General features: G+C 42.3%; 1 protein-coding gene across 8 annotated transcripts in view; it reads right to left on the bottom strand.

The window, feature by feature from the left end:
* Positions 1–26257, bottom strand: part of CAMK2D (calcium/calmodulin dependent protein kinase II delta) — a 237916-nt gene that overhangs the window by 162711 nt on the left and 48948 nt on the right. For all 8 annotated transcript variants that reach the window (XM_083174483.1, XM_083174485.1, XM_083174480.1 and 5 more), the window contains exon 3: positions 995–1054. In XM_083174483.1, coding sequence (XP_083030609.1) covers positions 995–1054 — 60 coding nt within the window. The remainder of the gene's footprint in view (positions 1–994; positions 1055–26257) is intronic.

Below are 26257 nucleotides of genomic sequence, written 5' to 3'. Positions count from 1 at the left end.
ATGGGACATTTACCACACTGTAAAAACGGGATAATATTGGATAGCCCCATAATGATCATCTGTCAAAAATCACAATAAAAGCCCATTTTTACACTGTAGATTACTACTGGCAATATGACACCCCCTTTTATCTCTCTATGCTTTAATAAATACCCCCTTTATCGTTACAGGCATTTTGGAAACTTTGGAGGTAGAGTTTCCATTAAAGTCAAATCTCAAGATACTTGGCCTGCACTAGCAGATTGCAGGATGTTACTCTTTCAGGCTGTCATTTTACACTGCACAATACATGGAAAAAAACATGCTGCAAAAACTAATTTCCACATACTCATACAAGCCATGTAATCCACGATTAACTGCAGTATACAAATCTACAGTTTTGCAGATTTTATGAATAACTATTTCATAGTAAATTTGCATTTGAGAACTTTATTGTTGATCAGAAGCATTCCTTCTTTACAGCACAGTATTATATACTGTATGTGCGTTGGCAAATAATGGATCAAACTGCTGGAATTTATATTAACCCTTTGATTGTCAACATCTCTGAGTGAGATATGCAAAATATCGGCTAAAGATGCCGGCGTCTGTCACATTTGTTTCATAAATTGAAATAAAAAAATTTGAATAAAAAAAAATTAGGGTGGGGTGGGTTGGGGTGGTGTCTGATTGTTGGAAGCGCTCATTACCAATATTGAGAGTACACACTGAACAATATTATATTTTTATATTTTGACCCTTTTGAACGATATCACTTAGAAGAGCCAAAACAGTTGATGCCTTTTATAATGTCACTTAGTATGTATGGGGCTTTAGGGAACATAGCACATGGAGGATATATGTACAGTATGTGGACACATATGTATAATAGGTTATTCTCGATTTACATTTAATTGGATTGTTCAAGTCAATTCAAAAAACCTTCTAAATTTCTAAACAAATTAAAATAGAATTGAAAATACAGAACATTGATACACAAAATGGATGGACTTACCGATATTAGGATGCTTCAGTAGGCGACAAATTCTTGCCTCACGTTCCAGTTTCTGGTGATCTATTCCGAGCAGAAAATAAAAGAAAATTATATTGATAAACAGTTACATTACAAATGGAAGCATGTTATATTCAAATGCATGATGTACACAAATACAGTATATATAAGCAAAGGATTAGATGCTAGCAATACATTTTACAGTACATGGTTTGTGATCATGTAGGCAAGTCTGCTTTACTAATGAGTAAATATAAGAGTAGAGAGGTTTAGGGGGGTATTCAAATCATGGGCCAAAGCTGTCGAGCCTGACAGCCATGACCCTGTCCTGTTCTTGGTCTGCTTGACCGCGAACAAGCAGGCGGGATTCAATGTCCCACCTGTAGCGGGACGAGAAGGGGGCGTGGCCACGAGCTGCGGACGGGAGCTCGTCACTTCCCGGCCGTTCTTGGCAGAACAAGCCCAACTACTTGTGAAGTCGGGGCTCATTCTGCCGAGATACCCTGTAAATGCTGTTGGGGAATAGAGCATTGAATAGAGCCCCGCAGCCATCCCCCCTGTCGGGAGATGGCTGCGGGTGATTCAATATCACCCTTAGTCTAGGAGCTCATGAGACACTATTTAGTCATCAGGATGTCCATATGGAGAATATGGATTGCAGTATTTTTTTGTTGCTTGACAGTTTAGAACATGTACAGTATATTATAAATCTTCATAACTGTACTCATTGGGTTGCACCACTAATTGATTGTACACCACCTTGTACAATTCATTAACTCAGCAGAACCTTAAGGGTCTAATATATGTTGGCTTGGTAAGCAGTGAAAATCGCTGCTTAATGAGCACCGAAATGCCGCCCCGCCGAAAACCCGGCCCCGATTCCCCTTGGTACCATGCAAGGGGATGTGATCGCTAACACATCCCCTGGCATGCCTCCACTAGCAGGTGAAATCATTTAATGGTTGCCGACCATCGAATGATTTCTCCTGCCTTCCGAAATAAAATTCAGTCTCAACTGACTTTTATTTCCTTCGGTATCCGCTAAAAAGGGGGCAATAGCTGACGTCCTGAGATGTCAGCTGCCTGGCCTCGACAGGCATTGGCCTGCTTGTTTTCCCATGGGCACAGTTTACTCCTCTGGCCATTGCTCCCCGCAATGAACACCAAAGCCGGTCGTTATCATGGTCTCCACATGTGCAATTACACGCTTGCGCATGTGTAGACCCCTCACTATCGGAACAGGGCCGAATTCAACCCATTCCGATTACTTATGAATTAGGTCCTAACCCCAATTTACCAATTCTGAAGTCAAAAACATGGTAAACTGCAGGAGCTTCTATTACAGTTGATATGAGAATGCTGTACGAGAATGAGAATTACTGTACTGGGACACAAGTAAACCATTTTGTTTAAGTAAATAAACTAACGTCTGCGTATTATTTTTTATTTTACCAAGAGAGGTTAAATTAACTCTTGTAATAATGGAGACACTGTATAGCAGAATAACAAGCTCAGCGATCAGGCCACTGCCAGAACAGTACTTTTTAGCCTTCTCCCTAATTGAGGTAAGGTGACATTGTAGAACGTTTTGGCCTCTAAAGTTAAGTTGCTCTTTAGTAAAATGTAAATGTATTTTTTGTATGTAGCCCATTAAATTGGCTCCCTTGTTCACAGGGAAGAAATAAGAAGTAATAAAACAAACAAAAAAGGCTATTGCCAGTTCAGCCAACTTTTCTGCTGCTGCACACTGACAGCCTGGTAAACAAATCAACACCATATTATATGGTCAATACTTCTAAAGCGGGACAAAATAATGACTTTCTTGAAATTCGAGTTCTAGTTTGTCCTGTACAGATAGTCTTTCCTTTCTCAGAAAACCAAAGCACTACAATGGGAGCGTGACATGAGTTTGGAAGTACAGCAGCCCCCCTTTTGATTGTTACATACAACACTTCATCTGTAGGCAATTTGTAGCTGTAAATCGGTATACGGTCATAATAAAATAGTGTGCCCGAAGCATTGCAAGCGAATCGAGCGATGTGAGGGGCTGCGGTTGACTTCCAACTGTGTCTATGTCGACATACGGGTAAAAAAAAAACTGAAAAAAAACCATGGCAACCTGACAACCTAACACATTTGTTGACCTAAACCCATGTCGACCTTGTCCCATGTCAACCTAGACACATGTCGACCTAGTCACCTGTCAACCTTCACCCATGTCGACCTAGAACCCTGTCGACCTAGTTGCCTGACGACCCAAAGGTCCACACCTCTTTAATCTTACAATTATTACTTCTTCTGAACCATGCTACAATAAAGAAATGGTGCAATAGGGCAGACATTCAATATTCACAATTAAAATAAAATCATAACTACGAAATAAAAAAAAAAAAACATTCATGTTGTTCCCCCACTGTGTTAAAGGAGACAAAAAAAAAAAACATATGCATACCACACACACTACATGTAATATAAATCAACCTTAGTTGTCCCTATCCTAAAGAAAACCAAAATAGAAAGTCTGAATGACTTCTTGGACTCCCCTCATCATGAAATGTTTTGAGAGGCTAGTCTTGGTACACATTAAAGGTCAATTGCCCGCTGGTTTGGAGAATAGTCAATACGCTTATAAGCCTAAAAGATCAACTGAGGATGCCCTATTGTGTTGTCCACTCTTCCCTTTTTCATTTAGAAAAGCCAAACACATACGTTAGACTGTTTATTGATTATAGCTCCGCGTTCAATACGATCCTTCCCAATATACTGGTAAAAAAACTGCATATTTTAGGTTTCTCAGCAATGTTATGTAATTGGATTTTAGATTTTCTGGTAAATAGGCCCCAACAAATAAAATTGGGAGACCTCGTGTCCTCAGTCATAAGGATTAGTACAGGCACTCCTTTTTTACACACATTTTAGACTTAGAAAATCGGAGCTAGAACCCCTATTTATTGATAATCTGGAGGAAGAGAGGCTGACAGAGTTTAAGTTATTGGGAGTTATCTCAAATGATTTAACTTGGTCGTCAAATACTATGGCAATGGCTAAGAAAGCTCAGCAAAGTCTATTTTTTTTTTTTAAGGAAACTTAGAGCAGCAAATTTTTCCCAAGAGAATTTGATTAGGTTTATTGAAAGCATCCTATCATATTGTATTGTGGTATGGTTTGGGAATAGCACTAAAAAAGATCCTAAGAGATTAGAGCGGGTGATACACACTGCGGCGGCCATTATTGGCTGTGACTTACAGTATCCTCTATTGAGGATATTTTTATTAGAAATTGTCGGCGCAAAAGGAATAGTATTGTGCAGGATTGCCATCATCCTTATAATTACATCTTCTCTTTTTTACCATCAAAAAATGGTTAAGGTGTATCAGGTCGACGACATCACGCATGAAGAATAGTTTCTTCCCGGCGGCAATTGTCGATTTTAACGAAAATTTTTAAATTGCATATCTTTGTGACTCAAAGTAATTTCGTTGTTTTACAAATTTTTTGGTACTTGTTTCCTATCTGGGCGCCCACGATTTTAATCGCGGGCATCGGGGGTAAAATCGGGGCCATCGCGGCCGATAAAAAATCGGCCGCGATGTGCCAGACGCGATGCCCGCGATTTTCCCATAGAGAACAATGTTAAATGCCTCAATTTACCCGCGATGACCGCGATTTACCATAGGAAACAATGTTAAATGGATCAATTTCCCCAAATTATCATAGGGAACAATGGTAAATGGGGCAAAAACACCCCTGAACATAAAAATGTCCCCCCAAAAGTAGTTGACGCCACCCCGCCATCAACGTGAACCCGAAGCGTGGCGAGCGCAGCGAGCCCGCGAGGGGCGGCGGTACGCGTCCTCCGACCTTTTCATGCCCTACTATCCACTAGGGCGTGGAGTGAGAATAGAATAGTGTGGCGAGCGCAGCGAGCCACCGAGCCCGAAGTGTGGCGAGCGCAGCGAGCCCCGCGAGGGGACGCGGATACCTTCACAGGTAAACGCGTCCCTTCGCGGGCTTCCCAGGTGTCCGCGTCGCCATGGACACCTGGGAAGCCCGCGAGGGGACGCGTATAACTGTGAAGGTATCCGCGTCCGCTCGCCACACTTCGGGCTCGGTGGCTCGCCACACTATTCTATTCTCACTCCACGCCCTAGTGGATAGTAGGGCATGAAAAGGTCGGAGGACGCGTACCGCCGCCCCTCGCGGGCTCGCTGCGCTTGCCACGCTTCGGGTTCACGTTGATGGCGGGGTGGCGTCAACTACTTTTGGGGGGACATTTTTATGTTCAGGGGTGTTTTTGCCCCATTTCCCATTGTTCCCTATGATAATTTGGGTAAATTGATCCATTTAACATTGTTTCCTATGGTAAATCGCGGTCATCGCGGGTAAATTGAGGCATTTAACATTGTTCTCTATGGGAAAATCGCGGGCATCGCGTCGGTCGCATCGCATGTCATTATAATGACATGCGATGTACCCGCGATGCCCGCGATGGGCGCCCAGATAGGAAACAAGTACCAATTTTTTTTGTTGTTCTACAATGACAAACTATTATCTTATCATAATACTCCATGTCACAAACTCATTTTTACATGGTGTTCTATAGAAATTTTACCACCATAAAAGTTTGTATACCACATTCTGACTCAACATATTATTCTGCCACATTCCTGCACTGAGCAACAGGTACCAGACTCATGCAGCCCAATAAACGGCCATCTACAGTATACATGGAATGAGATTGTGGACCAAGAAAGAAACAATGACTTGGTATTGCTATACCTGCCCATCAGGTATAGATAATGGAAAGGTATACATCTTCTGGCAGCACTGGAAGGCTGGTACATCACTGAAATACATTATTGTAACCACAGTGTCTGCCAGGGTCTAGTGAGCTGGCAATATTAGAAGGACGGTGGGTACTAAGATCAAACGGACAGCAGTAAAATTAATCATTGTGTACATATGCTGTATGTGTTATTCCTAATGTTAGTGCGAATTATGTTTATTTAGGGTGTTTTTAAAAGTAGAGTCAGGGAGAATCACTGTATGCAGTTGAGGGGGCTTTTTATACTCCTTCCAGAGATCCTATTTAGTGCCACATATGGTTGTGTCTAGTCTTAAAGGCTTGTAGCAAAATATTTCCATAGAAACATCAGTAACCATATATATTTATATATTGCAAATATGGATTCTAACACTGCGGTCTGCAATATGGGGCTTCTTGTTTGCAAATATTTGCTGTTCTTTATTTTCTTTGCACTCAGCACAGTATACATCATTAATGCTATGTTTATGCAAAAATTCCAAATGCAATTTGACCTTGTCTGAATTCATCCCTAAGCATATCCCCAAGTATGTCTTCAGGTGTATTAGATGTTATTTTATTGTAAACGTTACCTGTATTTATTTGCTGTTTTCCATACCATTAAAGCATTAGCCAAATCATTACAGACACCAGATACTATATTCAAACAAATGTGTTAATAACGAAAAAAACAAAAATGCTTACACTAAGTCACAGCTCGTTAGCAGCACACTATGGATGAGTGCACACCAGCACATAATAGATAAAACATGGGGGTGCTGAAATAATGTTTTCACCCAAAAACCAACTGGTTACACAATACACTTAACCAGCTAGAAAACACACAGTCAAAGCTCTCCATTCCAGGCAGACGCCAGTGAAGTCTCCAGACTGCAGACAGCGAGGGACCATGAGGACACAAGACTTATTCCAGGGTATTAGGTACGTGTAAGGTGCACCATCGGAGGTGCCTGGGACGCCAGCCTTTGGTGAAACCTTTGCACCTTCCTTGACCAAAAGACTGTCTCCTGCAAATCAGTTCACTCCTTGTCACGCCGTCACCACCCGCCCCGTCCAGATCACATCTGTGCATTGCCCAAACACAGAGTGATTGGACCGACCCAGGCACCCTGCACCCCCCCAACCACACACTGTGCTTGGTCCAGACCTAACCACCACAGACTGTATCTGTGTGACCGGCAGCACGTCTCCCAGCTGGGAACATCACCCGGCACAAGAACAGTGCACAGTGTACATATATATTTTTATCTTTAAATAAATCAGTGCCTAATTCATCATTGTGTAGAGAGACATCATATCAATCCAACTTTGCACACAATTTCACACACACCCCACTCCGGGGGTAATAGTGTCATTTATTGATTTATAGTGTATGAGCGCAGGTCAATCTACCTATTTGTTACACAGTCAATGCTGTCTGTTGTGCCACCGCAGATCCAAAAAGCAGGTGCTTATTTTGTTTTGCCTGCCTTAGACAGGTGAAAATAATCCCTGAAAAGCTGTGGTGACTCCTCCAGTCAGTGTCCTGCACCTGATGCAGCAGCACTGGTTGAGGACTGCAGGGAGGGCACCCGGGAGCAGTCACTCTGCCCCATGACCAACATCCTCGCCTACCCCAGGTAACCCCAGGCAGGCGGAATCATGTGACCAGGGAGCCAAAGGTGCTGAGACAGGTGACAATTAATCATCAATAAGCCATGGCTAGCGTGGGCTTGTCAGGCCCTGGCAACACAATTACCCACAATCATTGAATATCCCCTCTCCTCCGAGCCCTCTCCCATGGGTATTGTGAAAGAGAAGTGCAGCCTTGCAAATGTCAGAGCTCAGAAACAAACACAACACTGCAAATAATAATAATAAATATACAGTAAATTGAGGAGGAGAAAGAAAATGTTTTTAAACTACTCCTAGTAAGTCAAACAGCATATGTCAATATTAGTGTAGAAGGTTTATTAAGGTCAGCGTGGAGATTTTTCCAGTTTTAGGTAATAGAAAAGAAATAGACGGATTTAGTTAACGACTTCAGGAAAGCATTTGAAAAGCCAATAATCCCTTTTGTGAATGAAATGTTATGAATGAGTTGTTCCAATTGCCATCTGCTGTGTGACGCGATAAAAATAAAACTATGACAGATTGCCACAGATCAAAATCTTCCACACAACTGCACTGAACTTCTGACCACAGGACGTTATTAGTCACCTCAGGATCCCTCTACACTTTGATGAATGTCCATCTGTCAACTCATTTTTTAGCATGTTCAATCCTTGATGAGAAGCAGATATAAAAAACAAACAGACTACATATCTCATGTATGCCAGGCCTTCAAACTCATGACCAGAGGCTCTAATCTGCCTTCCAGCTAACCCACTGTTTTAGTAAATGTATTGTGTGCGATTATTTGTAGTACGCTAAGGACCAATGAAACTCCAATTTAGATCTGAATTTCTGCAAAGGTTTATTAGATTATCATATATAAATAACATGATTATGGAACTATATAATACTTTGTTAAATATGTTCCTTCCCACAAACTGATTTGACAGCTGGGTGACTTGTCCTTAGTACAAATAATATACCTATAGGTTTTGGCTTAGACCTCACCAGTTTCCCTGGTAGGTACGAGGACCATTTGTCTTATTTTTTCCCAATTACAAATAGAGTGGTTATTTAGGTGGCTGGACGGTCTACCGGGACAAACCGCCTTACTGTATGGGACCACAGATTAGCCTAACCCATTGCTTCCCAAACTGTGTGCCGTGGCTCCCAGGGGTGCCTCAGGACACTTGCAAGGGTGCCCCAGGTTGGTGGTCCAGGACCAATTCAAATTTTTAATGGTTAATTGTTTATGGGCAAAACCAGTGCTAGTGGCTGCCAATCATACAATGTGTACAAACAGAAACTACTCCTGCCCTTTACCACATAACTGACCAGAAGGATCACATAGAAACCCATTCTACTGAATGTTATATTTATTTTGCTTTTTTTTCTTTGGCCTAGGGGTGCCATGAAAAAATTCTGATACTCTAGGGGTGCCGTGATTCAAAAAGATTGGGAACCCCTGGCCTAACCTATTTCACTATACCTCATTCTCATTGATTCCCTTCCATCCATTCAGCATGTGTGACTTCCACCTTCCCTCCTCTTCAATTATTGAACTATGAGCAAGAGAATCCTGATGTCACAAAAATACAATTTGATCACTTAAATCTTTAACATCAACTTGCTTTTATTTCTGGTTCTGTTGGATGGATGCATCAAAAGAGAATATAAAAGGATGTATGGGGTCAGGGCAACTGGGTGACATTCATTGAAAGGTGTCCTAATGCACCTAAGCGTTGGATCATACAGTACTAGTCTTTAAATTTAGCATCTTCCACAGAACTCATCTCAAATGCAGTGACAAGCCACTCCGTGTACTCTCAGTGCACTAAAGCCGCTAGTCTGAAACACGACCTCATAGGAATTGTTTTACACACAAAGTTGCAGATACAGTAAAACGGAACTTGGCGTAAGAAAGAAAAGCGTCCGCTTACAGCAGAGTTTTTTTTATATAGAAACACACTATTGCACACAGATGTACAAATGTTGCACAGTTGGATTAGTGTAATCTAGCAATATCATTGTCACTCCCAGTTGTTTAATTTATGTAAATAAAGATGCACATTTTAAAAGAGACACCTGAAGGTCTTTTATGCATGTCACTATAATGCCCCTTTCCCACTGCAGGCCTTACACGGTAAAATGCCGTTTTTTTAGCCTTTTTAAACGGCTAGAGCTGCAGTGGGAAAGCTCCAGGTTGCTTTACACGGGTAACAAATACCGGTATTTGTTACCCGTGTAAAAAGCAGTGTTTTTACCGTGTAAGAGCCGTTTTTTTGGCAATGGGAAAGGGTTTTAAACGGTATTTAGAAATAATAATAAAGGTTAAGAACCTGATTGGTGCATGTGATATTTTTAATGACAGGCAAGGTTTACTAGAGAGTTTAAACGTGTTGCTTTGTGGTTTACATGGGTAAGTGTGAATGGGACATTTACTGCTTTTAAATGTTAATTTACTGTTTAAAAGCTGCAGTGGGAAAGGGTCTTTGTGGCTCTTACCCGGGTAAAGACCCGTTTAAAAAAAACGGGTCTTTACCAGGGTAGGCAGTGGGAAAGCAGCATAAGTTACAAAGCGAGGGGAGATTTAAGTCTGCACTCTAATAATATTTGACCTGTCGATATAGGTCTTAGTCACCAATCTGTTTTTTGGTCGGTAGGGGTGCTGTCCTCACAACTATATAAACTTGCATGGACAAAGAAAGAGAGAAAAGGGTTGTGTATTTGGACGCACACACTTATTGTATAAGAGATTTTATTTTTTGGAGTATCTTTTTGTTAAAAATGTCCTTCTAGTTTTTCTTTTATTGTGTGAAACTAGAGGGCATAGGGACTCTTAGACATAGTGAAATAAAGAGGTTAAAAATTAACATACAGTTACAACATGAATGACCATATAGTGAAACAAAGAAATCATAGAAGTGGCTTAATATTTTTAAATAGTTCCTTTACCCCAATGTGGATATGCTGCAGGCTACTCGTGTATACTAAGGTGAGCAATGTACCGTGCTTGTGCAGAAGAATGCTAGTAAAACACTACAAAAAGGAAGGTTTGCATGAAATGACTCACGGGGAATAAGCTCTAGAGTTAATGTACTGAGAGATAGAATGCCCTGCTTGGAATAGATAACCAGAGGTATAGAAAATAAAAAGCAGACTGCATTACACTTCAGACATATTGATCTCTGTATGACGGTTACATTCATAAGAGGAAGTGTGCGGTTTACTGATCATATATATTTCAAACATTAGCAAGCACTATATGGAGCTGACTACTTCAAAATCTGCTTAGTAATGAAATGGAAACTTACATCAAGTATTGTTACGGACCATATTAAATGTAGTAAATAATTGATCCTTAACTGCACATTTGTAACCCTTCTTCTAGACCAAGGTGGAATAATGGGATACATTAAAAAATATTTGCCTCCACCCAAGTTTTGATGTGTAATTTATACGCAAATGGCTTACTTGGGTATCCTTTACTTATACATGAATGTCAGTAAAACACCCTGACTGAAGTGTGGTGAGGGTGACAGGGCAGCAAACAATGACTTTCTCCAATAGACATTTTAAAGTTCTCAATATTGGTAACGTTACTAACTTAACAGTACTCTCTCCAAACTCCACAACCGACTCCAAAAGTGAATAATACATTAACTGTATTACATGTAACAATATAGACCTTTCTTATTCCTCCCACTGGAACTCCTTCACCTGCCAAATCGTTACAGAGCCCCCCCGCTTTACCCTATCTGCTACTTGGCAAAAGCAGATGAGTCCAAGTGATGAGCAATAGATTACTGCAACTTATATCTCAAATATACAGAAGGTAACAGAAATACAATGTATGTTACAACACAACCAGGTATATCAATGTTTCTCAGTCTGCACAGATCATTGTGTTGTATAGTTCTAGTAGTATATATACATACATATAAGTTAAGGAGCCCATACACGCTCCGTTCATCGGATCCGTTCGGTACTTAAATAGTACACATCGCATCGCATGCCTTGTGCGTGCGATGCGATGAAAAGCTAGTACAATAAGTATGTGCAGCACATACTTTTTGTGCTGTACTATGAGATGCGCGGGAGCGCACATCTCATAGTACAGAACGGACGGAGCACAGAATGGAGCGTGTATGGGCTCCTTTACTTTGTTGGTAGCTACTATTTGTTTGGAGCTCCAATTCCATAAAAGTTAATGGATGGCGCGTTGTACCTCAATTTATAGAATGGAAACGAAAATCCTTTTCTTCCAGGAAAATATTATTCCTCACTGTAATCTGATAAAGAAGTGGCTATTGCTGTCAGTGGGTTTATATCTTACAACTATCTGTAATAACTTCCCTGCATGAGTGTCCTCTATCCGGCGTTCCTTCTGTTAATTAAACAGCCTGCAGCCGGTGTGACTTGCAGAGTCTCTGTATGTAACATGTGGTGAATATAAGCAACAACGTCCAAACAAGGCCACAAGATGAGGGGTTTTCAAAATATCACAGGTGATGGCCAAGTTCATTGCTCTGGTAATAAAAGTCTCTGTATACACTGCTTAACTTAGACACCTTAGTGCCAGTGCTATGTGCCTGAAATGAGTGCATGGTAATGCCTGTGCAGGCCTCACCACCTTGAGACAGACTGACTGCAATGGTTCTGCTGCTTCACTTGCACTGCTGCGGCTACAGGACATCCTCCACTACTCCTCCGTCAGTCTGTGCATCACCAAAGGGGCAGAACTCCGCCTCTCCATTCTCTCGGGGGCCAATGAGGTCTCATGTTAAGGGCTGGCTACTTTATCCTGGCTTTCCATCTCCTACTCTGAGCCAACTAACAAGCCGGGTTTAGCTCCATCTGCAGGCACAGGAATGCCTCACCTTTCTGCTAGTGAGAGTACAGGTCTCTGTCCCTCACTTACAGGTACCTCACAGCTCTCCCTCTGAAGCACAGGGCAGTCTTTTCATAGAGTCCTCACAGGAAACTCATACTGTAGTTCTCTCTTTCACTCTGCCCCTCCTCATCCGACAGGGCAAATCACAACCAGCTGTATATCACTACACCCTCTTTTCAACTGTCAGCAACATCTGTGAAATGTACATATGTAGCGTCCAGTAAAAAAAAGTCCACTGCCATCAATGAACTCCGACATGTACAGTGTCACCAACATACCAAAATATATAAACATTTGTAAAAAAACATACACATACATTACATTTAGTTCATTTATTTACTGTCATTTAACATAGGATATGAGATTTTAATACAGGCATTTTAACCATGGGTTACACATTTTAATAGAAAGTTTCTAGTAGGGTCATTTTTACATAGAGAAAATGGGAAAATGAACATGTGGCATCAGTACATAATCTTAAAATCCCATTTAAGACCTTCATTTGCACAGGAATATAAATAAATTGTAGTGAATTATCTGAGATCTTACACTAATCTTGGTAATTTGTCTCTGTCAACATGTTTGGTAGGATAATGCTAATGTCAGTGACAGTCTGGAAGTTGGTCACTACTGTATGTGGTTATGGAGGCACTCCTGCAACTCCATATATTTTACTAAAATAAATATCAACGCAACCACTGGAAATAAAGCTATAATATACTCTGCACACAATGGGGGTTATTCTGATTCACTTGGAAAGGCACAATCACTCTCTAATGGACAAACCCATATGCACTGCAGGTGGGGCTAATGTAACATGTGCAGAGAGAGTTATATTTGGGTGTTCTATTGTTTCTGTGCAGGGTAAATACTGGCTGCTTTATTTTTACACTGCAATATAGATATCAGTTTGAAGTACACCACCCACCCAAATCTAATTCTCTCTGCACATGTTACCTCAGCCCCACCTGCAGTGCATATGGTTTTGTCCATTAGAGAGTGATTGTGCCTTTCCATGTGAATCAGAATAACCCCCAATGTACATTAAAAAGATGAGAGATCTGCTGCATGCTTTTACCAAAAATCACATTTGGAAATTTAGGCCACACCCCTGGACCAACAACTCCTATTTGTGAGATCACAAACTGTTCATCTCAAAAATGCCATCTTACAATTGTGATTACTAGATGGTGATATTCATGCTGAGTAACTCTCAGTGCTGCTAAAATGAAAGGTGGATTCTGTACTTTGTTATATCTATCTCTATCTCTAGCAAGAAGTCCGGTTTTTAGTCCAGAGAGGGCACTCCCCACCACAGCAGGTAAAAATTGCTTTTTAATCAAAGATTATAAACAGGCATGGTCTGGTGAAAATTTCTACCCCGGAGGGCCGTTTTCAAGACCGCTACAGAAAATCAGTGTGTCACCACAGCAAGCCAGGCATACACTGAGACTACCATGGAGGCTATTTATATATTAGCCAATTGTGGCTTATTGCCCATAATCATAGATAATTAACAGGTGTGCAGATCCTCCTTGAACACACCTACCAGGTAACAATTGGTCAAATCCAGTACCAAACCCTATCTAGCCGATGGACACACAGGGCAAACGGACACATAACATCAATCATATATACATACATGCAGCCGATAGGCTATCCACACTGAATATGTGTAATGATCCTGTTTTAGTGATCCAGTCCATACCGATGCACAAGGCCGGCAGCACACATCAGCGGCACCCGTACCCGGAAGTGTGCGGTTCACATGCGTTCCACACTGTTATTGGTCATCCACCGTCAGCTGTATGCTGTCACATGGTGCAGCAGTAGCGGCCGGACCGCATCTCCTATGCATTCAACTAGAAATGACAATGTGTCAGGGCATAACATGGAGTATCTGTGCTGAAGTGAGGGCATGCTATAGGCGCCCGGGTAGGCCAGAATCAAATAGCGTTCCCCAGACACGGAAGTCATGCGGGTCACCTGCGTTCCATCTGCCTTAAAGGGACATGCTTATAAGGACATCATATAGATTACGTTTGTGGTAGGCAGATGGAACGCAGGTGACCCGCATGACTTCCGGGTTGCTGTTCACCTGACGAAGGGGTGCAAGTCGCCCCAAAACGTTGTAATAAACTCACGTTTTTCCAAATCCTGAAGTGCCGTTCGTTGGAGCCCGTATGGTCACCTCCACACTTGTTGATTGTATTATTCTTGAACAGGCACTCAGGTACAGTAACCCTGTGAGGCCGAGTGCCGGACTGACCCAAGATATATATAGATATATAGATATATGTACTGTTTTTTTTTTTTTTTTTTAAGCATCAGGTGCAAGGTCCACATACAGGCTGTGATGTAATACAACAATTCAATAGATAAAAATCAGAGACTATTCTTATATTTGTCAACAGGGTGGAATAGCAGAGCAAGTACAACACTTTGATACAGATTTATTCTGAGTCCTATCACACTAGACATGATAAAATAGGAGTGATAGTACCCACACACACACACACACACAAAAAAAATGCTCTGGTCTCCCAATGGGCAACTTATTTAAATGAATTCACCTTTTAACAAAAATAGTAGCAAAATGCAGTTGTGGGAATGGCTTACAGAGACCATGAGTATCTGTAGATAATACACTTTCCGTTTATTTCTTCTTGATGCTTAAATGTTTTTGTGACTCTGAATGTAATGTTCAAAGACCAGATCACTACTCCAAAATTGTGACTGGAAAGATGTGACAATGCTGGGTATACACTACGAGTGTGGTATGGCGGTCCTACAGGGGGGATCCCGATGGTCAGTATCCAACAGGGGGGGGGGATCCCGGCTGCCAATGCTCTGACAGGGGGGCGAGCGCAATGAAGCTCCTTGTGGGCTCACTTCATTCGCTCGCCACAGGTTCTATTCTCCCTCTATGGTGGTTGTGGACCCCCAAAAGGGAGAATAGCCCCTGTGGGTTGGGATCCCCCCTGTTGGAGCACCGGCAGTCTGAATTCTGACAGTTGGGATCCCCCCTGTCGGGCAATCATCCGGCACCCATACACTACATGATGTGTGTACCCAGTGAGATTAATAGATGCCAGCATCTACACACTTGCCAATGCTTTCCATTATGAGCAACTGTAGGTGGGGGGCAAGGGGGGGCACAGTGCATAGGCATCCCACATCCAATGTCATGATAAGGTGGGTGCGGAGCGCACTCAGGTGTCACCTTTCCAGAGGGTGACTCCTAAATGCTGGCTTCTCCTCAGTGACAGGGACATTATTGTGCAATGCCTGGCTGCTGGCAGAGCTGACAGTAGTGTCAGTTTTTGGGAGGCATGTTGATCTCTGGGAATAATGGCAATGCCCCATGACAGATTTTAATTGGGATTTTCCATGAGGCCATGCCAGTTCCCGTGAGACCATGCACCTAAATTGGAGTAACCAGTCACTTTCAGTAAGACACCTCTTTATTGTGAAGGTATGCCCCTTTTTACTTTATAGATTGCTAAAAAGGACATAGTACAGTATGGCCAATTTCATGCACAGTAGAGAACATCACCCCGATGTTTGCCCAGTACATAACCCCCATTACATACTTGTTTTAGGTAGCACATAAGGTTACCCAGCTCTGGAGCTTATTCTGAATTCTACTGAAAATTTGGATGTGGTATACAGTATTTTGTTGACTTTTAGATTGGTCGAGAGCATAATGATCTCGTGGTCTTAAAGCAGACATTCAGGATATCCACATGTATAGAATGGAGACATGCACTATGTCGATATTGACATAATGCCAACATTGGGAAGGTCATCAGTTAGTATTTTGACAATGGGACTTCTTTTCTTTTACTCTAAACCCAACCCTAATGCTTCTTCTTTAATACATAAAATATAACATTTAACAAAATACATCTAAAAGGCCCATACACCTAAACAGCTACTTTGAACGGCTTTCAGCTCAAAGTTGCCCAGTATGTATTACCAGCAGATGAGTGGCTTTGAGGATGGCTTTGCAAAGCATTCCCCCCGCTGACGGCGCCGGGCAGTCTTTCCCCCCAGCGATGACAGCGATTATGCCCATCGCTGTCCATACAGGCTGGGCATAAATCGCCCAGTGTTTATGGACCTTAACAGTGGGGCAGATGTATTTAGCCTAGCAAAGAGATAAACTGAAGATAAAGTGGAGATAAAGTAGGAGAAAACGCATCAGCCAATTAACTCTCAACTGTCATCTTTCAAAACACAGGTGATCGGCTGGCGCATTATTTCCTTCCACTTTGTCTCCAGTTTATCTCTTTGCCAGGCTTAATACATCTACCAAAGTGTGAGTAATTGCAACATGCCTGCACCTTAGAAAACTAACATTTATTGGTGGTCAATAAAACAAATTCAAAGCACATTACCAACAACCCCCACCCATCCAACAAAAGAACTCCTCCATACTAACACATATCATAACTAATCACACTGTAAGGAGATTTGAAAGCAAAAGTGGGCATACAAATAAACTGACAGACATTCCGAACTCATTTTTTATTCTATTTTATTTTTACATAAAGTGCCAAAAGAGAAATCAAAGAGCTGCAGAAACACTGCCACCACGATTCATAATTAATCAATGTTAGCTACTTCTATATTCTGCTTTTTACATTTTGATTCTGTGAAAAACAAAACAAAACTTGGAGGCATGAATTGCTAGCTGGCAAAACTCAGGAAAAATAAGTGTTAAGTAAACAGTCAATTACTGCCAAATCTGAAAACTAAAGAAAATGATGAGCTGGCCTAGAGACGAACAGCCTGGCAGATGTTAGTCCTCCTGTCTGACCACAGATGTACAGTATGGGCTATGCTCTGGCACACAACATGCAACTCAGACGAATGCTTTGCTTACTTCAACCTGTATTATGCTTTCGGTTTTGTGTCACCATTGACCTTAATGAAGCAAGTTTGGGTCATTAACCCTGAAATCCTAGTGCTAAGTAAATATTACTTATTTACTTTTAGAGACATCCTGGATACCCAACACGATGATCTAACCAGCTCTGACATCTGTTTACTATCCATTCACCTGTCTGATAAAAAGGTAGCTGGCTGCTATTTCCCTCCGAACATGGCAGAGCGCCTGGATGAATTTATTCAATTTACAGTACCAGACTTGAATGTGGCTTCTGCTACAATACAATGTCCATTTGGCACCTGGTAGAAAACAGCTTGATCTATAAAAGGATACTTGTTGAAACAATAACATTTACAGTGTTGTTTTTTGTATTGTAGTCAGTATTTGGTATTGATTGGTGCTTCACAATATTGATAAATCACAGGAACTTTAAAACTTCATAAATTGGTGTTATTTGTTGAAGATGTAGAGCAAAACCGCACATACTCCAAGGAAGCTATATTTCCTTACCAAGATGGCCGACAAAGCTTGTATCGCACATGCGCAGTGCAGACGTGTCACTGTGTCAGAGTACCACAGTATGAGTCTTCCACTTAGCACTGTGAGACCTGCAATTACCAGCCATTCGAAACCTTCAAAGGACTCTGCGCCCATACTCTTACAATGTATGTGCTGCTCAAGCTCTGCTCCAAGCGGAAGTCCTTTCTATGCCAACCAATGTATGAAGCTTACACAGCGCTCCCGATTACACTAATAGTGAAATAGACAAGAAAAAGATAACACTGTCCTTATATAAGTAACAGCTCATATTGGATCAACTCGAATAATGGTAAACTGGTGAATATAAATCCCAGCTGATATAGCCGTAAGGCATATAAGTTGGGATGAATAAAAACAGATAATGGTGCAGATCTTTTAAAAACACCAACAATTTTTAATAGTAGATGTGCACTTACAAAGATGTAAGGATATATAAGCTTATAGAAATGAAGAAAATAATAGGAGTGCGCCCTAAGATTAGTTTAACACCACAGAACATGTACAGTTAAAATATCTGTATTTATTACAGCAATTAGATACATAAAAAAACAACAACAGTTTTTACATAAAATTTGATCGGTAGATCCAACAAAATGATCCCAGAACAGGAAACAACCCTACGCGTTTCGTCCGTTAGGACTTCATCAGGGGTGATCTGGATCTATGTGGTGAAACACATCAATAATTATATAAAATCTTTATTCATTAAAAATTATTAAAAAAGATGCTATAAGTATATAGTAAGGTCCAAAAGGCCTTTAGGAGAGGAGATGAAACATCGAATGGAAGGAAGAGGAGGTATAGAGAACGGGAAGAGATAGCAGGAACGTGGTCAGGGGTTTAATGGAAAATTCAAAGGTCCCTAGAGTCCCCAGTGTTTTGTAAAGGAGTTCAAAAAATGTTTTTTACATACCCAATTAAATCTTATGAATCGATTATTTTCCCGCATGAGATGATAAATGGGGGAAAGAGCCGTTAATGAATGGTCTACAAGAGTTTTAAGCTTCGATTCTTGGGCGTAGTATCACAAAGGCTCCATAGTAACCTATAGGTAAACAGAGTCCCCGTGAACCCTTATTATAGGGCTTAATAGTGTGGTGCCACATATATAAAGACTAGGTGATTCATCGCGCCCTACGGGCGCTCTTCACACCGTCGTAAGGGGCTGCGCCCCCTTAATTTGTGAACGTTTGTATATGAGAAATATGGTTAGAATTGTATGAAAGATGCCCTGTATTGCAACTTAGGTATCCGCGAATCGCGGGAGGGGGGGTGCGGAGGGTGCCGCGAATTGCAGGAGGGGGGGTCGCGGGGGGTGCCGCGAATTGCAGGAGGGGGGTTGTGGGGGGGTGGATGCTGCGAATCGCGGGAGGGGAGGGATTGCAGAGAATCGCGGGAGGGGGGTCGCGGGGTGGGTTGCCGCAAATCGCGGGAGGGGGGTTACGGGGGCGGGGGTTGCGGCGAATCATGGTAGGGGGGGTCCCAGGGGGTGTGCCGTGAATCACGGGAGGGGGGGTCACGGGGTAGGTGGGGGTTGCGGGGGGGTGGGGGGGGTGTGACGCAAATCGCCACAAGAAAAAATCAACACAGAAAGGTCAACACATGTAAATGTTGACATAAGTGTGGCACTTCATTGGTGTCCATGTTGACACATGAGAATGAATATGAAAACATTCAAAAAATGAAAAAAAAAACACTTCAAAAACTCATGTCAACCTTTTTCATTGTCGACCATAGCCATGTCAGTGTTTTCCATGTGCAATTTAATTCTGGAGCTGCCGCGAATCGCGGGGGGGGGGGTGCCGCGAATTGCGGGAGGGGGGAGTCGCGGGGTTGGGTGCCGCGAATTGCGGGAGGGGGGGGTCGCGGGGTTGGGTGCCGCGAATTGCGGGAGGGCGGGGTTCACAGGGGTTCCGGTGGGGGGTTGCCGCGAATTGCGGGAGGTGGGGGGTCACGGGGGGTGCCGCGAATCGCGGGGGGGGGGGGGGGTTGCGGGGGGGTGTGACGCGAATCGCCACAAGAAAAAATCAACACAGAAAGGTCAACACATGTAAATGTTGACATAAGTGTGCCACTTCATTGGTGTCCATGTTGACACATGACAATGAATATGAAAACATTCAAAAAATGAAATAAATCTTCAAAAACTCATGTCAACCTTTTTCATTGTCGACCATAGCCGTGCCAGTGTTTTGCATGTGCCATTTAATCCTGGGGCTGCCGCGAATCGCGGGGAGTGCCGCGATTTGCGGGAGGGGGGGGGGGGTTGCGTGGGGTGGGTGCCGCGAATCGCGGGAGAGCGGGGTTCATGGGGGTTCTGGCGGGGGGTTGCCGCGAATTGCGGGGGGGTGCCGGGAATCGCCGGAGGGGGGGTTGCGGGGGGTGTGACGCGAATCGCCACAAGAAAAAAATCAACACAGAAAGGTCAACACATGTAAATGTTGACATAAGTGTGGCACTTCAACCTTTTTCATTGTCGACCATAGCCATGTCAGTGTTTTCCATGTGCAATTTAATTCTGGAGCTGCCGCGAATCACGGGGGGGGTGCCGCGAATTGCGGGAGGGGGGGGTCGCGGGGGTGGGTGCCGCGAATCGCAGGAGGGGGGGTTCACAGGGGTTCCGGTGGGGGGTTGCCGCGAATTGCGGGAGGTGGGGGGTCACGGGGGGTGCCGCGAATCGCGGGAGGGGGGGTTGCGGGGGGGTGTGACGCGAATCGCCACAAGAAAAATCAACACAGAAAGGTCAACACATGTAAATGTTGACATAAGTGTGCCACTTCATTGGTGTCCATGTCGACACATGACAATGAATATGAAAAAATTAAAAAAATTAAAAATAAATCTTCAAAAACTCATGTCAACCTTTTTCATTGTCGACCATAGCCATGTCAGTGTTTTGCATGTGCCATTTAATCCTGGGGCTGCTGCGTATTGCGGGGGGGGGGGGGGGGGGGTGTGCCGCGAATCGCGGGAGGGGGGTCGCAGGGGGGGTGCCGCCAATCGTGCAAGGGGGGGTCGCGGGGGGGTTCTTTTTGCCGCGAATCGCGGGAGGGAGGTCGCGGGGGGGTGTTTTTTCCACTAATCGGGGGGGGGGTCACGGGGGAGGGTTTGCCGCGATTCGCGGGAGGGGGGGGTCGCGGGGTGGTGGTTATGCCGCGAATTGCGGGAGGGGTCGTGGGGGGGTTCTTTTTGCAGCGAATCGCGGGAGGGGGGGTCGCGGGGGTGTTTTTGCTGCGAATCGCGGTAGGGGGTTCGCGGGGGAGCGGGTGTTTTTGCCGCGAATCACGGGAGGGGGGGGGGGCGCGCGGGAGGGGAGGTTTTGCCGCAAATCGCGGGAGGGGGGCGCTCACCTGGTGGCTGTGGAGTAGCAGTGGGAAGGCAGTGGGTGTGGCACATCAAATTTTCATATATCACATATTATCGATTTAATACAACGGAAGAATCATAGATATATACAGGAAACTTTTTTTAAAGACGTGGATGCGAACAGCTTCATCCCCTACAACAGCTGCCACCACCCGAGGTGGAAGGATGGAGTGCCATACGCACAATTCACCCGACTAAGGAGGAACTGCTCTGACCATGAGGTTTATTTACATCAGTCTGAAATTCTAATGAAGCGATTCATCGAGCGTGGATACAATGCTGAGAAAATCAATGAAGCTAGATCTAAGGCAGCACTGCTAGACAGAAAAATAATGCTATCCGTCAAAGCACCTAAAGAAACGAAGCTGCAAGCCCGCCCCTTCATCACCCAGTACAACAGAGAGAATCATCTGATCAAAAAAGTCCTAAATAAACACTGGCATATCCTGCTAAAGGATCCTATTTTAGGGCCAACACTGCCTCCAAGACCGAATGTTGTCAACCGTAGAGCGGCCAATTTAAAAAGTCTAGTTGCCCCCAGTCAGTTTCGGCCGAGTAAACCTGAACAAAGCGAACATTTCTTAAGTGCAATTAAGTGCTCCCCGTGCACTAAATGTATTTGCTGTAAATATTTAGAAAGGCAAACATTCACTTGGAAATCCGAGGAAAATAAAACCTATTCCCTTAACTACTCTTGTTCTTGCACCTCAAATTTTATAATCTACAGGATTACCTGCGGATGCGGGATGCATTATATCGGAAAAAGCAAACGAATGTTGAAACTCCGGATTCAGGAACACCTGAGGAATATTAAGAACAAACTGACCTCTCACAACTTACCACGTCATTTCTTAGAAAAACATAATGCGACCCCTGATAAGAGTAATTTCTCTTTCACTGCTTTGGAACACGTTCCACCTAATCCAAGAGGGGGTAATAGGGAGCTTACGTTATCTAAACGTGAGACCTTTTGGATTTATTCTTTACAATCCCTTTCTCCAAGAGGACTCAACGAAAATATTGATATAGTATCCTTCCTAGAATAACTCCCGTTTAATCATTATATACCTCAGATAATATTAGGCATCTGCATATACTACCTTTTAGGTATCCATTCCCCACAATTTCTTCTCTTTTCTTGTCTATTTGTTAACTCAGCCTTGTTGTTGTTTTTTTTTTTTTTTTGTATCTAAATTGACTTAGTTGTGAGTTTAAATCAAATTTTGTACATGTGGGATCAAGCTAACTATAAACCTGGTCTAACAGACATCAAGGGTACTTTTACTTTTGCTGTCTTTAACATATTTAGTGTATTTATACATATGTAAATAAAAAAAATAATATATATGTTTTTCACTTATATGTATATAGACGTGTATGAAGACAGTAGACGGGGACAGCAGCGGCACTCAAACGGGAACGTGTATGAAGACACATACATATTCTTATGTACATGTTAATTTTTACATCATGTATATACACCTTTCACCTATTTTTGGCCATATAATTTAATTTTTTGGCCATATTTTATAAATATATTAGTCCAATCAGTCCCATTCCCCTTTAAATAAATCATATAGATGTGGACCTTTAAGGCCTGATGACCAGACACTGCCCATACCAGCACAATGTGTGGTTTTCACATATAGAAACATTGAAACGTAGGGTGAGATGCCTGACGTCATCACTAGGTGCACCTGTTCACTTGATAATTAAATTCACATGCGATGGTTATGGTTACACCATGGTTTATATTAACCCAGGCACGTTATATTAATATATCAGTCGGATTTAACGTACTTCAACCCCCTTCCCCTTTAATTAAGAAATAGATTATTTCACATTGATGTGGACCAATGAGGTCCGTAGGTTAGACACCGGCCACGCCAGCACTATGGGTTGTTTCCATACTTGGAAGCACTGGAACGCAGGTGAGACGCATGACGTCATCACTATGCGCACCGGCTCACTTGTTAGTATTATTTACATGTGATCATCATGGTCACCACATGTTTCACATTAGTCTTTGCACGCCCTATTAATATATAGTAGCCCGATTTATGTTCTTTTGCCCCCTTCCCCTTCAATTAGAGTTCTATTCACATAGATGCGGACCAATGAGGTCCGTTGGTTAGACACCGCCCATGCCAGCTTAACGTGTTGCTTCCACACTTGGAAGCAGTGGAACGCAGAGTGAGACGCATGACGTCATCTCTCTGCACGCCGGTCCATTTGAATTTATTATTTATATATGATCGTCATGATCATTGTAAGATTCACATAAGTCCTATCACTTTAGGGGTACCGTGCACAATCTAAGAGTGCTATTTATATCACTACAGTCAATGCTCCGGCCTTAGAGTCTAAACCGGAACCGGATATGACGTCTCGCTGCAGGTGGAACGCACAACGCGATCGAGTGCGTTCCAACTGTATTTAACTTAGCTTTCAGCCCGTATGTATTAAATTACTATTGAATTATTATAGTCTTCTAAGTCGGATATACCACCTCTTCAATCCCCACTTAGGGATTTTCACTATCCTGTACGACGGAGTATATTAGCACACATTCCTCCTTAATTACACAGGAAGTGATGATCATTAGCTATAGGGTATTTAAACCCCTTGAGCCACCGCTTCATTGTACGCAGTACTTCCACTGGAATACACATAACTTTTGGCTCTCTGGTAAGGTTGCGTTTGTTTGATCCTATATATATAAGTCATACTATATGTATTGTTGACCATTTAGTGTTAGACCATGTCTTAAAGTTTGTAACATGACATCTACTGGCTCTGTTTTTTGTAATCATATTTTATTTATATTGGATTGCTTTACGGACATGTTTATTTATCCTTAGAAGTACCAATGTGGGATTTATACTCCTATTCTCCTTATTTCTTTGTTTTGGATTGAAATTATATATAATTAGATTAAGGGAATACTGTTATGACATATCAGCGCCCAGTTTCCTATATATATCTATGATTCTTCCGTTGTATTAAATCGATAATATGTGATATATGAAAATTTGATGTGCCACCCTATCTATTTGTAGAAGTATATTATGTGAAAATTGAACTGGAAATGATTCACTCCATATCGATTGTTTACTGTCGCCTATGTTCATCTGCATCTTCGTTCAACATCTAAGTGCAAAAACTTTGGTATGCCTTTCTCTTTAATCTTTATATATGTGGCACCACACTATTAAGCCCTATAATAAGGGTTCACGGGGACTCTGTTTACCTATAGGTTACTATGGAGCCTTTGTGATACTACGCCCAAGAATCGAAGCTTAAAACTCTTGTAGACCGTTCATTAACGGCTCTTTCCCCCATTTATCATCTCATGCGGGAAAATAATCGATTCATAAGATTTAATTGGGTATGTAAAAAACATTTTTTGAACTCCTTTACAAAACACTGGTGACTCTAGGGACCTTTGAATTTTCCATTAAACCCCTGACCACGTTCCTGCTATCTCTTCCCGTTCTCTATACCTCCTCTTCCTTCCATTCGATGTTTCATCTCCTCTCCTAAAGGCCTTTTGGACCTTACTATATACTTATAGCATCTTTTTTAATAATTTTTAATGAATAAAGATTTTATATAATTATTGATGTATGTTTCACCACATAGATCCAGATCACCCCTGATGAAGTCCTAACGGACGAAACGCGTAGGGTTGTTTCCTGTTCTGGGATCATTTTGTAGGATCTACCGATCAAATTTTATGTAAAAACTGTTGTTTTTTTATGTATCTAATTGCTGTAATAAATACAGATATTTTAACTGTACATGTTCTGTGGTTTTAAACTAATCTTAGGGCGCACTCATATTATTTTCTTCATTTCTATTTGTATCCATCGTGCCTTTATTAACAGCAAGGCATTATAGAAGTGCTGCCCCCATATTACCGCAGAAAAAAGGCCACTACCCCCCTGCTTTCGATATATAAGCTTATATTCAAATCCACAGGCAAAAAAACTGCTAGCGCTCACTAATGGTTTGTCATTTCATCAAGACATACTTATGGGAAATGTCAGAGAAGGCAAGCATAGTGCAAATCAATCAAATAAAACTAAATTTAATATTAAAATGCACTCATGCACAATACATAAAAGTATAAACAGCATGATCTTAGGAGCCAAAAGGCAAAGGCTGGAACCATGAAGTTACTGTCACCTGAAACGATGGTAATGATACAGACTGTCCAGTCGGCTATCCCAGATAGGTCCCTCAATGCAGTCCGCAATGAGTCCAGAGTCCTAAAAGTTAAAGAGCCACGTTTGACGCATTGCGGATCCAAAGATCCTTCCTCAGAAGCATGGTTATGGGCTCTCAGTGTCCAGTATTTAAATGTCATTGTAATCACTCGCACCAGATTCCATTTCGCCGTTTAGGTCACGATCCTAGGCACGGCGATTCCCCAGATATGCCAATCTGCAAATCCTTGCCACTTGACACTGTTACTGGATACCAGAGCATGTGCGTCCCCCAACACAATTCTGCCACTAGCCAAAGAATATTACGATAATTAAAAGGTACCCTTCGGCCTATACCTTCATACACAATTATTAATATGATGATAGCGCTCTTTCAGAGAGTTCAAGTGGATAGACAGACAACGGAACTAAATTATGGAAATTAAGTCAAATACTTCAAAGCTTAGATTACAAAAGGTGGTTACAAAGATATATATTGGTAAAAGCCAAAGTCACAAAGTAAAGCCAGTTTCAAGAAAGAAAAAAAAAAAATAGGGACTTAAAACCCACCGCCAATTACACACAGCATTAATACACAGCTTTGCGAGTCAGCCAGAGTAAGGTCCATTATGTAGCTGCCCCGAAGGTGGTCCAAACACATCTGCGTTATCCAGATGCCACACCGTTTTCGATGCACACTGCTGTCACTCAAAGTGCGATGCCCTCCTTACGGGATTCGATCTCACTTTGAAACCCTGCGCACACGCACTGTGCAGAAGTGCAAAAAGCAGCTGTATGCTATTTTCGCCCTTCTGCGTGCTATACTACTGTAATTTAGCCCCAATACTAATAAGATGGAAATACGAATACTAAAACTAATAATATGGAAACAAAGCACACAGATTTCCTAATTTTTCACACTTGCTTTCTCTATTTTGCAGTTTTA

The sequence above is a fragment of the Crinia signifera genome, chromosome 1 (assembly GCF_055691185.1).
Source record: "Crinia signifera chromosome 1, ASM5569118v1, whole genome shotgun sequence".
Lineage (NCBI taxonomy): Eukaryota > Metazoa > Chordata > Amphibia > Anura > Myobatrachidae > Crinia > Crinia signifera.
Note: the sequence above shows the minus strand (reverse complement) of the source record. Positions and strands in the feature narration are given on the sequence as shown.